The sequence below is a fragment of the Chiloscyllium punctatum genome, chromosome 46 (genome assembly GCF_047496795.1).
Source record: "Chiloscyllium punctatum isolate Juve2018m chromosome 46, sChiPun1.3, whole genome shotgun sequence".
Lineage (NCBI taxonomy): Eukaryota > Metazoa > Chordata > Chondrichthyes > Orectolobiformes > Hemiscylliidae > Chiloscyllium > Chiloscyllium punctatum.
Window position 1 is genome coordinate 58,609,344 of NC_092784.1, and position 15,912 is coordinate 58,625,255.

A 15,912-nucleotide genomic window follows, 5' to 3' on the forward strand; every position below is an offset into this window, starting at 1 on the left:
CTCTTCAGCTAAAGTGGCCTCTTTCCTCCGTTTGAGGCTAAAGGTTAAATTTTATTCAACTCAGCAGATTCCGGGCCAATCATAACATTTGCTCCTCACCTCTGTGTCAACATGGCCCAGAATGCACATGTCCCCATCCAGTAGTGTAAGCAAAGTGCACTTCAATTCCTCTAGAGCAGAGTATCGCTCTCCCCAGTAACACCTCAAATCTCATTGATGCCCTTAACACCTCTGAACGTAACCATTTGAGTGTTTCCCTTGGTTTAACACCACCCAATTTCCCACTGTCCACCTTCAGAGGCACATCTGATACTCTGCTCCCCGCGGAGCCACGTTCACCTGGCTGGCCATCATTGGTTCCTACGCTGACTGATATTTCAGTCCTACAATTCTCACCTACGCCTTCAAACCCATGAGCTCTCCCGAAGTCTCTGGACTCCCCCAGTGTGGGACACATACACGTCCCTGAATTAATCTCTCTGTGGTTCGGAGGCTGTAAGGAGGGACTAAAGTTGTTACTAAAGAAAGGCCAACTTTACCCTAAAAACACCAGGCAAATAGATGCATTGAGAACATTGTATCCATCATCACACCAAGAATACAATAAGTCCTGACTTTAGTATTCCAATGTACTGAGCTCTGGAATTTCTGTAAATCTCTATACTATTCGGTCATTTTTCTCCCTCTTTCTCCTCCTTAATGGTAATCCTTAAATCCTACCTCCTTGACTATGCTTTTGATCACCCATGCTAATGTCCCTGTACAGGATTCCCTATTGAATTTTGACAATAGTCCAGTGTTTCTTGACAAATTGAAAGGCGATCTGAGAAAGCAGTAATATATCAGGCATGTGAGACAGTGATGAGATATTGCTCAGAGGTGCTGGTGCGTTTCCTTGTTACTAAGAGTGTACTCAGCACATGTTGACTATGATACAGGAAATGGTTTGTGCTTTAATTAGTCTGAGCAAGGCTAGAAGACATGACTTCTCCTGATATTCGGCCAGGTCAATAATAGCCTGAAGGACAAACAGTATCACTATTGAAAGAAAGACCAACTCTACCCTCAGATCACCAGGAAGAAGAGTTGCATCTAAAACATTATACTCACTATCACACTGAGAATGCAGCACGTCCCTATTTTAGTCTCGTATAAGGCACATGGTACATCATAGGAAGAGGCCATGAAGCTCAATTATCGTCAATCTGTATCTTAGCTCTGTGTATTTACATCAGTTCCAAAAGGTCATAATCACCTTCTCTGACAAAAATCTCTCAATCTCACTTGCAAAATTTTCAGTTGACCCTCCGACCTTCAATAGCACAAACTCTAGATTTCCAAAATCCAGCTGCAGGAAGAGGGGCTTCCTAATGTTACCACTAAACAGCCTGACTCTAATTTTAAAATGATGTCTTTCGATATCCCCCACAGCTCAATAACATTTCTGACACCATCGGTTTTTCCAACACAAGCCAATGAGTATGTTGAAAATAGCTCTTTCAAAAAGCTGACACAGGCAGAAAATCATTCAGCCAATCTTGCGTTGTATAATTCAAGGTTAATTAATATGCAAATTTAATTTCATTGGTGAATATTGTATACATGGGAATTCCAAACGTTAAGATCATAAACAGGTATTAAATAATTCATACTGAGGAAAGTGGGAGGACGACACATTAGAATTCACTCGTACAGCCAGGATGATCCAAGTAACTCTTCTGTGTTTGTGAACTGGTTTCTCCATCTCCTCACGCTCTCTCTAAGCCTTGTTCTTCAGGGGTTGCAACTTACCAGTGGCTCCATTGGCTTATTCAACCTCCTGATGCAGGGAATACAGATCAAAGGGTTAGAATTCAGCCTTCCCGTTCCACCCACAAAATGGCAATCAGCTCAATCTCAGAGAGACATCCCCTACTCCAACAGCATGGCCATTCGCCAAACCCGAGGCCTCTCTGGGTGTCAGGGAGTTCCACCTCGGTGGAGATGGCTCAGAATCTTTCTGCACGGGATCCTTCTGGCCAACAGATCGAAGAGAATTGTGAGTCTGGGCTGGATTATGGGGCTGGAGGTAAAATCCAGTCCCTTTCCTTGCTTGACCACTTATCTTCACCACATAAGGACGTCTCTCCTGTAGCTTTCCTCTACCAGGATGTCTGTTGGGAAACGACTGGGCATTCCATTCACAGAGCTGTCAGAATGAACGATCATCTGAAGGCTGAGACCTAGACACTACAGGAAAATTTTGGAATGATCTATAGATTTCACCTGCACTCCATCAATTTTGCTCCTAATTATTCTTGCGATGTGGACGTCACTGGCTAGGCCAGCATTTATTGCCCATCCATAATTGCCCAGAGGGTAATTAAGAGTAAACCTGGAGGGTCTGGAGTCACCTGCAGGTTAGAACATTAGTTTCCTTCTCTAAAGGACATTAGTGAACCAGATGGGCTTTTCCTAACAATCAACAACCAGCAGATTACGATTGATCTCAAGTTCTGCTGTGGTGGGGATTTGAACCCAGGCCCTCAGACCTGGACCTGTGGATTAATAGTCTAGGGATAATACCAATAGGCCATGACCACTCCATAATGGTTATGGTTCAAAGCACCAATACCAGTGTCACACCTTTCTGACCTTAATACAATTCATGTTGGAGGGATATCAACCAATTCAGGATGGGGATAGAAAGTTGCTTAAGGTACCAAGAGAAAAGGTCAATGTCTGAGTCACATGATACAAGCTTTGGGAGACGCTGAGGTATTTTGGACTCAAATTGAAAAGGAAGAGGAATAGTGAAGATTATGGAAGCATTGAACTGCTAAAGAAGTTTCATATTCATTTTTCAAGGACTTGATTTTAGGATTGTGGAAAAACTTGATTTATTTCAAATTCTGTGGACCTATGAGGATTTTTTATTTTCAATGGACAATGAAAAGCTATAAATCTTTGTTTTTAACAAGTTATTTCTTGAGAACCACTTTGCTTTAACTTGTTGCTGGATTTGTCTGCTGGGGGCTACCCTGACTGGGTGCAATGGTTGCTCCCAGCCCTTCTCCACAGGCTTACCTCCCTCCCATTAATCTCTCTACCCCCGAGGCTCCCAGCCTCATTCCTGATGAAGGGCTCCATCCCAAAACATTGATTCTCCTGCTCCTCAGATGCTGCCTGACCTGCTGTGCTTTTCCAGCACCACCCTCTCGACTCTGATCTCCAGCATCTGCAGTCCTCACTGTCCCCGTAATGGCCATTCAGTTTGAACAAGGGTTTAGCAGTGGGGGAAGCTAGGCTGACCAGCTCGTCTCGGAGGTAGTGAGGACTGCAGATGCTGGAGAGTCACAGTCAAAAAGTGTGATGCTGGAAAAGCACAGCAGGTCAGGAGCAAAAGAGTTGAGGTTTCAGGTGTAAGTCCTAATGAATGGCTTATGCCCGAAATGTCGACTCTCCTACCTAGCTCATCTCTCTGATCTCAGAATCACCTTCATTGTGAATCCTGATTGCTCCCTTAAAGAGACTTCTCGGTACCAAAACACCCAAGCAAGCTGCATCGGTTAAGACCCCAAAGACAGCTGCCATGTCTGATTGACCTGTCTACATGTGCAAAATCCACGGCCAATTTAACATTCTACACTTTATCCTTTAGTTTCCTTCAAGAACCAACAATTCTTGGGCAAACGTTTTCTCCCCAAAGTGAATCTCTGCAGACAGAAACCCATTTTTCCCTGTTTGCTGGTGTATCTGTTTGTGCAGATGTTTTGGGTTATTCAGAGAAGTAAGCAATTATATCCGAATAATGCAAACTGAGCGTCTTAATCAATCCTCATCTTCATTAAGTTTCGTCTAACAATAAATCAAACATCTGTGTCTTTACTAAAGAAAGCCAGTGATTGGATCTTTTTTACTCTCATAGAGAGAAAGGGCATGATTAGCCTTATCAGAAACAAAGTAAACAGTGAAATCGATGTTGTGACCCATGGTGTAGTGTGGCTAGACAGAGACGGTTCTCTCGGTAAAAACAGGGACTGCAGATGCTGGAAACCAGAGTCTAGATCAGAGTGGTGCTGGAAAAGCGCAGCAGGTCAGGCAGCGTCCGAGAAGCAGGAACAGAGCTCTATTCCTGATGAAGGCTTTTTGCTCAAAACGTCAATTTTCCTGCTCCTCAGATGCTGCCTGGCCTGCTGTGCTTTTCCAGCACCACTCTAATCTCGACTCATATCATCCGTCGTCATTTCCGCCGCCTCCAAACGGACCCCACCACCAGGGATATATTTCCCTCCCCTCCCCTATCAGTGTTCCGAAAAGACCACTCCCTCCGCGACTCCCTTGTCAGGTCCACACCCCCCATCAACCCAACCTCCACTCCCGGCACCTTCCCCTGCAACCGCAAGAAATGCAAAACTTGCGCCCACACCTACCCCCTTACTTCCCTCCAAGGCCCCAAGGGATACTTCCATATCCACCACAAATTCACCTGCACCTCCACACACATCATTTACTGCATCCACTGTACCCGATGTGGCCTCCTCTATATTGGGGAGACAGGCCGCCTACTTGCGGAACATTTCAGAGAACACCTCTGGGACACCCGCACCAACCAACCCAACCACCCCGTGGCTCAACACTTCAACCTCCCCTCCCACTCCACCAAGGACATGCAGGTCCTTGGACTCCTCCATCGCCAGACCATAGCAACATGACGGCTGGAGGAAGAGCGCCTCATCTTCTGCCTAGGAACCCTCCAACCACAAGGGATGAACTCAGATTTCTCCAGTTTCCTCATTTCCCCTCCCCCCACCTTATCTCAGTCCCAACCCTTGAACTCAGCACCACCTTCCTAACCTGCAATCTTCTTCCTGACCTCTCCGCCCCCACCCCCACTCTGGCCTATCACCCTCACCTTAACCTCCTTCCACCTATCGCATTTCCAACGCCCCTCCCCCAAGTCCCTCCTCCCTACCTTTTATCTTAGCCTGCTTGGCGCACTCTCCTCATTCCTGAAGAAGGGCTCATGCCCGAAACGTCGATTCTCCTGCTCCTTGGATGCTGCCTGACCTGCTGCGCTTTTCCAGCAACACATTTTCAGTAGGTAAGAATGGCAGCCTCCTTCCCTAAAGAACACTAGCAAACCAGATGGATTTTTCCCCAGCATCAGCAAACTCTTATTCCAAGATTATTATTGAATCCAAATGCCACTGTGGTAGGATTCAAACCCAGCTCCCTCCAACATCACCTGCGTCTCTGGATTGATAGTCTTGGGGTAATACCATTAAGCCATTGCCTACAAATAATAATTATGATTTGAAGCCCCAATACCAATGTCATTTTTTTTTGACATTGATAGAGTTAGTGTTGAAAGGATTTCAACCAATTCAGGATGGGGGTAGAGGCCCATTTCAGACAGAGATAAGTCAATTCTGTCCCCACAAGGGTCATGCATCTTTGAAAGTCTTCATCGAAAGGTGGGAGAAGCAGGGTCTATGGTTTTTATTAAGGCAGAGGTCGGTACATTCTTGGTAAGCGTTGGGAGAGAGGTGGATGGTTATTGGGAATAGGCAGCAATGGGCCAGTAATCAGATCATCCACGATACAATTGGCAGGCTGGGGTAGGGGGGAGGGGCTGAATGGCCTACAGCTGTCCCGAATTTGGGTGCTCCTGAGTGGAATAGGTGATTTGACATGAGTAAATGGAGAAGGGTGATTAACCAGTATTATGAAGAAGAGGATAAGAGGTTGGCAGTTGAGTATTTTGACCACATTGCCTTGCTTAAACAAACCCTGTGTAAAACAAATAAAGGCACAGAGGGTGTTCAAACAGGGATTGGACTTGGTGGGGGGGTGGATCAGACCATCAACCTTTTATAAAACATGGTGTGACACCAATTCCCAAAGATTACCCGACAGAAACATCATTACCCTGAATGCCTCCCAGGTCTTGATTTCGTTGAAGAACCTTTCCCCTGGACACAGGGTTGGTCTGTGTTGCCGATGGCCCTGAACGGCGTAATCACTGACGATTCTGTTGTTAGCAACAGCGCACCTCATGAACGTTTCCTTGACTAGTTCCATTGTTGCCTGGTCTGGGAGCTCGGAGGTGTAGTTACCGATGAAACTGACTCCATACCCCTTTGAGTTCTGCCCTTTGGTGTGAGCTCCCTGCCAGAACCATCCACGTCCTTCATAGATGTATCCATCAGAACCTGCAACAAAGCTACAGAGATCATTCTGATCATTTAAACAGAAAGGGTTCTGTTCCTTTGCACACATTAGCAGTGGCTCAGTCAATACATAAGGACTAGGAGCAGGAGTAAGCGAGTCAATCCCTCGCTTTCTGCTCTGAGACTGAGATCACACGTTCAAATCCCACTTCTAAAGGTTGAGCAGAAAATCCACACCCACATGCTAAACAGAGTACTCTTGGTATGCCATACTAATGGAGCTACTGTCTTTGAAACTGAGTTAAGATGTTTGAACATAGATGATCCCACAATGTTCACTCTGAACAAGAAGAGGATTTCTCCCTACATTCCTGCTTGGGGAGAGCTCCTCTGTGACCATACCGTGGGCTATTACAGTGAGGGCTATGAGTTGTGATTCTCCTAACATCATGGTGAGCAGGGAGATGGGCAAATTTCCACCTTCCGCAAAAATATATTTCCCTCCCCACCCCTTTCTGCCTTCCGCAAAGACCGTTTCCTCCGTGACTACCTGGTCAGGTCCACACCCCCCTACGACCCACCCTCCAATCCTGGCACCTTGCCCTGCCACCGCAGGAACTGTAAAACCTGCGCCCACACCTCCTCCCTCACCTCTATCCAAGGCCCTAAAGGAGCCTTCCACATCCATCAAGGTTTCACCTGCACATCCACTAATATCATTTATTGTATCTTTGTTGCTCTCGATGCAGTCTCCTCTACATTGGGGAGACTGGGTGCCCCCTAGCGCTTTAGGGAACATCTCCGGGACACCCGCACCAATCAACCAAACCGCCCCGTGGCCCAACATTTCAACTCCCCCTCCCACTCTACCGAGGATGTGGAGGTCCTGGGCCTCCTTCACCGCCGCTCCCTCACCACCAGACGCCTGGAGGAAGAACGCCTCATCTTCCGCCTCGGAACACTTCAACCCCAGGGCATCAATGTGGACTTCAACAGTTTCCTCATTTCCCCTTCCCCCACCTCATCCTAGTTTCAAACTTCCAGCTCAGCACTGTCTCCTTGACTTGTCCGACCTGCCTATCTCCTTTTCCACCTATCCACTCCACCCTCTCCTCCTTGACCTATCACCTTCATCTCCTCCCCCACTCACCCATTGTACTCTATGCTACTTTCTCCCTACCCCCACCCTCCTCTAGCTTATCTCTCCACGCTTCAGGCTCACTGCCTTTATTCCTGATGAAGGGCTTTTGCCTGAAACGTTGATTTCGCTGCTCCTTGGATGCTGCCTGAACTGCTGTGCTCTTCCAGCACCACTAATCCAGAAAATGGAGGAGCCTGTGGACAGTGGGGAACAGAACCCAGTGCAATCACAATAGGCCAAATGGCCTTCTTTGTCTCCACAACTGTTCTGCAATCCCTAACTCTTTCTAAGACCTTTACTTACACAAAGATATCCTCATACTGAATATAGCTCTCTCGCACAGTGCTCTTCAAGTCTCCATTTCACGTTACTCTCTCCACTCTGCTGATTTCTGCCAATGCCAGCATTAGATCATCACTTATACCACCACCATTATCATATCCGTATTCCCCTGCACTCCACCCTTGGCCAGTATTCATCTCTGACCCCCTTTTATCATGTCAATGCCTTACAATGAGTTTGAGTTCAGGATCAAGGAGAAGATGTAGCCAAAAAATTCTCTTCAAACTTAGACATCATAAATATACCAGACTCTGACTTGTAGTTCTGTTAGGTATGGACTAGGTTGTGTTCTGTGTGTGTGTGTCCCTGCACTGTTGAGAAAAGTGCCTCCTGTTCTAGTATGTTCTAACTCCACCCACACTGCACTATTTATAAATCGTGAGGCACAGCTCCATGACATCATCACAAGGTCACTCCAGGGTCCTAATGCCCTTACCTAACAGAACCTTGACAGAAACAGGTCATATTGTCATTATCACATCATGTTTCTGGAAATAGGCTTCAAGTCGTCCTGAATGCTCAGGGTTTTTATCTGGGGTTGTGATGACACGCTTGCGATTCCTCTCCAGTGTGCTTCATGTTAATCACAAATTAATGCTTCATTATGGACTTCCTTGCTTTAGTCAATCACTTCCTTTGTTAGTGGGAATGTGGAGTAATCAGATTAGCTCTGATCTGATGGAAGGACAGGGCAGGTCTGAGAGGTTCTGCTCTCACTCCTAACCTGTACACATCTTTACAATTGCCCACTGTATAGAAAAGGAGGCCTCTCCGAGTACACATCTGATTATCTTTACAGAGACACGATGCCAGGTTATAGCCCAACAGGTTGTGTGATTTTTGACTTTGCCCACCCCACACTGCACATCATACCTTTTCAACACCCTTTCGCATAATGCAATCTGAATTTGAATAAGCACTTGTGTGGCAACCTATTTGCTCAGTTCCTCTCCAGTTCTTCCGCCAATCATGTTATACCTGTAACCTAGCAACCCACTGTCCAGAGGACATATTCTCCTCCTACTTGGTGTCTCAAACCCCTTCAGAACCTTCTACTGTGCTGTCCCATGACCTTCTCTGCTCAAAGGAGAACAATCCCTGCTTCCCCAACAACGGAACTCCCTCATTCATTCCCTTGTCTAGTTCATAAGCAGCGCCATATCGGACTTGGAATGTTAACTCTGTTCCTCTCTTCACAAATGCTGCCAGACTTGCTGAATTTCTCCAGCGTTTTTTTGTTTGTAATTACAGATTTCCAGCACCCACGCAATTTTGCCCTCATTGCCCTTTCATAACGTTGTCCCAGTAAACCACCTCTCCATCGTCTCTACCTGCCTATTAAAAGATGGTGCCCAGATCACACCAGGTTTGCACGTTTTTTCATGTTATAAAAAGGATGCAAAGGCTCTTGTGGTTGCAATGGTAGCATCCCTGCCTCTGAGCCAGGAGACCTAGTTTCAGGGCCCACCTATTCCAGAGGTGTGTATTAACATGAGGATGTTGCTGTGAATGGAGAGTTTGAGTTATAGGGACAGGCTGGAACATTTTTCCATTGGAGTGTAAGAGGTTGAGGAGGTTGGGGTTTATAAAATCATGAGGGGCACAGATAGGGTGAATGACCAGGGTCTTTTCCCTCGGGTCGGGGGGGGGAGTTCAAATCGAAAGGGCATATTTTTAAGGTGGGAGGTGGAAGATTTAAAAAGTACAGGGTGGCAATTTCTTTGGCACATAGCGTGTCCCACGTGTTGAATGAACTGCCAGAGGAAGTGGTGGATGCAGGTACAGCATTTAAAGACATTTGGATAAGTAGATGAACAGGAAAGGTTTGGAGGGATATGGGGCCAGGAGCAGGCAGGTGGGACTAGTTTAGTTTGGGATTATGTTCGGTGTGGACTGGTTGGGCCCGTTTCCGTGTTGGATGAATCCATCTCTGAACAGGTTGATCAATTATTCCCCTCATGAGCTGTGATTGATTCTTTAAGCAATTTAAAAAGGATGTAGATTTACGAAAGAATCCACTGAAAAGAACAACCAATGAGCTGAAGCCATTCAGTCTATCAAACCTGCTCTCCCATTTGATAAGATGGTGGCTGATCTGATTGTAACCTCAAATCTGCGTTCCTGATTTCCCTCTTACTGCCTCTCGCCTCTCTTGCTTATCACGAATTCATCTACCTCAGCTGTAAAAATATTCAAGGACTCCACTTCCATTACCTCTTCAGGAAGAGAATTACAAAGAATCAGCACCCTCAGAGAAAATTTCCCCTCATCTCCATCTTAAAATGGCAGCCCCTGACTTTTAAAATGCAACCATGTATTGATTGCCAGGTGGACCTCAGAGAATATGTGTTCCCTGTTAACCTAGTTCAATCAGGGATCCCTGGCTGATAGATATAAACAGGAATGTCAGAGGTTCTGTTCACTCTGAGAGCTGGCTCTGAGGGAGCTGGATCAGTGTCAAGGTATGTAAAGTAAAGGGTCAATTGGTGATGGGATACCGGCCTTGGTCGAGTTAGTTCAGTGGCGACGAGAGTAGAGCATGTTCCTGAAGAAACTCACTCATAACAGTCGCCTTTGAGTCGGGATATGCATTTCTGACATTGTGCTATTATTTGGGAAGTTTGACTCATTCGATCCTGCTGTTGAAGTCTGAGCCCAGCGTGTAGAAATATTGTGATTTTTTTTGTGGGGGAATGACATTGAGCAGATGAAAAGCAACAAGTAATTCTCACAGCATGTGGACCTGCAGCTTTTCCAATTATTTCAGACCCTAACTAGAAGCCTGTCCCTGAGGCACCAGATACTAAAAGCTTTCGAGAGTTAACAGGTTTAATTATGGAATATAATCACCCTCTAATTCTGAGATGCTATTGGTTTTACTTGGACATTCGAGAACTAGGGGAATCCATATTGGGATTTTTGACTCAGTTAAGACCGGCAGAAGCATGTGAGTTTGGTTTAACACTTAATGAGGTGCTGAGTGACCATTTGGAATGTGGGAGTAATGATGTAACCCTGCCAAAGTGTCGACTAACTGAAGCCCAACAGACACCAGAACTGGCTTTATTGTTGGAAAGTGCAGCAAGTGGAACTTAGGAGTTGCAGTGTATTCTGATGGAAGTGGATACCCTCACCAGTCTGACTGAGCTGGGGGAACACCACATGAGTGAAAGCAATTGCACATCCTCACTCAAGACCTATCCTGAACTGAGGTCAGCCCACAGCAAGACCCCAAAACAAAAGCCAAGCCTCGGCCAAATGGTTAACATTTTCTTCAGGGTCGGGCCGGCAAGCCATTGTAGTTACTGCCGGTATGCGGACTCAAACTGGCCAAGGGGTCCCAGTGGACCCAAACGGAGTGAGAGATCTCACAGACCGATATCCAGGAGAGTACTCCACAGCCTGGAATAACTTCAATGATGGGAGTTGTTTTTGGTGGGGGTGGGAATTCTAGCCATGGGACCATCAGCTCCTGTTGCCCCTGCTCACAATGGGCAATGGACAATGCCCAGCTTCCATCTCATGGATCAATGGCCTCTTCATTCCAGCCTGTCCTCCACTCCAAACTCCCTACCGCCCTCTTAGACCAACCAGATACCGGGAGTATCACTTCTTTATAAAATGGAACTCAGGTTTTGAAAGGTGAACTGTGTGAGAAGCTTGATCGATAACTGGGTGTGTTTGAGTCCCAGCCGGACAAACAGATGAAGGAGAAAACTCCAGAGGGCTGCACTGATGGGGTAAAGTGAGGAGGCAGTGCGAGGATGGGCAGGGACGAGTTGGGCCGAGTGGCCTGTCGCTCTGGTCTGCACTCGGGAGAGCTCACGGAGTTGGGTTCCTTTACTTGTAGCCGATGTCGTCCCATTGACGAACATCCTGGTGGAAGCGTTGCATGCTCCTCATGTTGGCTGCACAATGGCGGAAGGTGGTGCAGGGCTGGCTGGGCACATAGGTGTGGTGGATATAGACAAAGTGCAGAGGAAGCGCGAGCATCACCGGAGACCCTTTGTACGGTCTGGCAGCCCACAGGCACCGAGGAATAATGGCGGGACATTCTGCAACAATAACAAAATAAAGCTGCAGTTAACAATAACTCAGTGAGAAACAAAAACAGAAAGTCGCAGGATAGTGAAGAAGGCGTTTGGTATGCTTTCCTTTATCGGTCAGTGCATTGAGTACAGTAGTTGGGAGGTCATGTTGCGGCTGTACAGGACATTGGTTCAGTCACTTTTGGAATATTCTGTGCAATTCTGGTCTCCTTCCTATTGAAAGGATGTTGTGAAACTTGAAAGTGTTCAGAAAAGATTTACAAGGATCTTCCAGGGTTGGAGGGTTTGAGTTGTAGGGAGAGGCTGAACAGGCTGGGGCTGTTTTCCCTGGAGCGTCGGAGGCTGAGGGGTGACCTTATAGAGGTTTATAACATCATGAGGGGCACGGATAAGATAAATAGACATGGATAGGGTGAATAGATAAGGTATTTTCCTTGGGTGGGGGAGTCCAGAACTAGAGGGCATAGGTTTAGGGTGAGAGGGGAAAGGTTTAAACGTGACCTAAGGGGCAACTTTTTCACACAGAGGGTAGTGTGTGTATGGAATGAGCTGCCCGAGGAAGTGATAGAGGCTGGTACAATTACCACATTGAAAAGGCATCTGGATGGGTACAGGAATAGGAAAGGTTTAAAGGGATATGGGCTAACTGCTAGCAAATGGGACTATTTAATTTAGGATATCTGGTCGGCATGGATGAGTTGACCGAAGGGTCTGTTTCTGTGCTGTACATCTCTCTGACTCAATGATAAAGGGCACCATTTTCTCTTTCAAAGGTCCAAAAGCCTCTGGCTATATTGTTCACTCCCACAACCTGTTCAGCTACCTGGAGCCAATCACGTAGTTGTTGGTAGGTAGAAAGGCTCCATTTTGTTAGCAACTGGGTCACTACTCCACAGACCAATCAGTTACTACCTTAATCCCTGGTTCCAGTTCATCCACAGAAACCTTCCCCCATTGGTGAATCAAGCAGCAGTGTGAACATCACATATGATAAGTGCTGGTAGTTTGCTTTCAAAATGTAGAGCAATTGTTTCTGCCATTCTCAGGTTTTAAAACAATCATAGATTCATAGAATCATTGAGCAGTTCAGCACAGAAGCGGACCCCAACTCGTCCATGCCGACCAGATATCCTAACCTAATCTAGTCCCATTTGCCAGCACCCGGCCCATATCCCTCCAAACCCTTCCTATTCCTATACCCATCCAGATGCCTTTTAAATGTTGCAATTGTACCAGCTTCCACCACTTCCTCAGGCAGCTCATCCCATACACGTACCACCTTCATGGTGAGAACGTTGCCCCTTCAGTCCCTTTTATATCTTTCCCCTCTCACCCTAAACCTATGCCCTCTAGTTCTGGACTCCCTGACGCAAGGAAAATACCTTATCTATTCACCCTTTCCATGCCCTTCATGATTTTATAAATTACACTGTTTAACTTCGTCCTGTCAATGGGAAGATGGGATTGGGAAGTCTCTACCTAGCAGGATAGTACCCTTTCCTTGCCAGTGACTGGGCAATGAAGCCATTTGAGCAGATGTAAACAATACAACTGTCACATTAGCATTACAGGGGTAGCTTATTCAGCTGAAGTGACCCTGGGTGCTGAAGGGAGATAATGATACCATTCCTTAATTGTCACAAACAAAATATCAGTGTAACGTTTAGAAGAAAAATTAAATGTGAATGAATTGTTCACATTTACATTGAAATGCTTTTTAAAAATCTGTTCATGGTTAGCTCAGTTGGCTGGATGGGCTGCTTTCCGATGCAGAATGTCACCAACAGCATGGGTTCAATCCCCATCACTGGCTGAGGTTACCATGAAAGACTCCCCTTCCCAATATCTCCTCTCGCCTGAGGTGTGGTAACTCTCAGGTTAAACTACTCCAAGTGTCTCTCTCTCTAATGAGGGAACAGCCTATGGTCTGGTCAGACTATGGTACCTTTATCTAATTAGAATCAATATTCCGTCATTGACAGTATTCCTAAGAAATCTGCAACAAAACAGAGGGTGTTTTGGACATAACTTGCCTGCCATAGTTTAGGTGTGTTTTTGATAGGAGTACCAGTCGGTTCAAACAGTGTACTTACCAAGATAGTGACGACGAAACTGTTTAACTCCTTGGTCGGAAATTCGTCTAAGGACGCTGTCATTGAGGTGTTGGAGAATTGAATCATTCCTGATGTAGTTGTATAGATAAACCGCACTTATAACCTGATTGGTAAAAGAATTGAGGTCAACCTTTGATTGAAAGTTCTTTCGCCGCGCATTGGCCTTGAGGCCGATCTGCCCCTGGGTCTCGCCATAGTAATCCCTCAGCACAGCACTGAGCTTGGGCAATGTTGGGCCTTGGAACTGAGTTAGGAGGTGTCCCAGGATGAAGCCATCCATGCCTCCATTCATCACAGCATCTGTGGCGAGAGACAAGGGACTCAGCCCAGTGAAAACCTGAGGAGAAATCACATTGTCCCAGCAGCCATTGGGTCCCAGTAACACCTGGCTGCTGTTTGAGTGATGGGCCACGATTGCTAAGCCGAGATCTTTGGCCAACGTCAGAGCGTAGAGATTATCGATCGGGACGTCCCCAGCTACGTCCGGCCAAGAGCAGTCCTTCTTCCTTCTCAGTCCAGCTTCTATCCCCGCCATCAGGTTGGCCAAAGCGATGGTGGTCCCGTCCGGAGTGAGGACCACGCCGCGCTCAGCTGGAGGGCTGGCTCTGTGGTTCATGACGTCTCTCATAAAAGACAGCTGGTCTTCGGAGAGAGGCGGCAGAGAAGCGGGAGGGGCTGAGCCATCACCGAGAAGAAGATGGCGGTAATCCTGGTCAGAGGTCCGCAGTCCCCCTAGGCCAGTGGCCACATCGAGAATAGTCAACGCTGGGTCGAGGCCTTCCAACTCCTCGATGATGCTTAAGACATTATTGAGGTGATAGTCTGGTGCTGGAAGGAAAGATCAAACAATGAGAGAGTTAGAGAAGGTAACAGAATAACTAGCAATGGTTTGACATTAAAAGTATAACTCAACACGGTCCTGTAGTGATGCAAGTGTCATGAAGAACATTGTCACTGGTGCTAGCAGGGTAATGACTCCCTGAGTTAAGCACTGTCCCTCAATGGAACGTTAACACAGCCACCCGGTACAGGGCGAAGATGACCTTAAACCCATTGGCTCCGGCTCCGGCCTTGTGTTTGAATCCGTCCGGCTCCCTCCCTCCCTGGAGCACTGCCACTTGCTGTTCATCCACCGAGCAGTCCGTCTCAAAGCCCACGGGAAAAGCTTTCAGAACGGCAGTAGGACATGGTACTCACCCCTGACGGAGCCGAGGACAGGGTAAAACCACCAGAGGAGCAGGGAGCAGCACTGAATCTGTCCGTGGACTGACATGGCTCCGACTCCTGAGACAGGCAGTAACCTCTCCTCCCCCTTTATCAGCTGGTTGACCTGAAATCCTGTGGATCATTGACTTGAACTTTACTTCTACTCATCAACAAATTATTACTTCATCAGATTGCGATACAATTGTATCCAATGACATCTCTTCAAAATGCTAAAGCACTTCAGACAACAGTGTTAAGGCTGGGTGATGTTTATTTGGACCCATTAGCAGGGTTTTCAACAGGCCCAATGTCTACTATAAGCACTGACCTGAAACCATAAGGCAGTAAGATATAAGAGCAGAATTAGCCCATTTGGCCCATCAGGTGTATTCTGCCTTCCCATCATGGCTGAGATGTTTCTCAACCCCATTCTCCCGCTTTCTTCCCCTAACCTTTGACCCCCTTATTATCTCAGTCTTAAATATACTCAATGACTTGACCTCCACAGCTCTGTGCAGCAATGAGTTTCACACAGTTACCACCCTCTGGCTGACGAAATTCCCCCCTCCTCTCAGTTCTAAAGGGTCGCCCTTTCACCCTGAGGCTGTGCCCCTGGGGTCCTAGTCTCTCCTGCTGGTAGAAACATCTTCTCCACATCCACTCTATCCAGCGTGTACAGACCCAGGCACCTCAATCACTCCTCATATGACAAGCCCTTAATTCCCATGATCGTTCTTGCAAACCTCCTCTGGATCCTCTCCAACGCCAACACATCTTCCCATAGGTACTCCGAATATTCCAAATGCAGTTTCATCAGAGTCTTATACAGCATCAGCTCTTGTATTCTAGGCTTCTTGATATGAATGCTAACATTGCATTTGCCTTCCTAACTGCCAAGTGAGCTTGCA

General features: G+C 46.7%; 1 protein-coding gene across 1 annotated transcript; it reads right to left on the reverse strand.

Moving 5' to 3' along the window:
• Nucleotides 1-1,527: 1,527 nt before the first annotated feature.
• LOC140468151 (N-acetylmuramoyl-L-alanine amidase-like) lies at nt 1,528-15,099 on the reverse strand. The gene is made up of 5 exons (XM_072564356.1): nt 14,996-15,099; nt 13,778-14,626; nt 11,480-11,690; nt 5,911-6,205; nt 1,528-1,819 (listed from the first exon to the last, which is right to left on the reverse strand). The coding sequence occupies exons 1-5, from the start codon at nt 15,069-15,071 to the stop codon at nt 1,808-1,810; spliced, it is 1,443 nt and encodes a 480-aa protein (XP_072420457.1). The 5' UTR covers nt 15,072-15,099; the 3' UTR covers nt 1,528-1,807.
• Nucleotides 15,100-15,912: the final 813 nt, after the last annotated feature.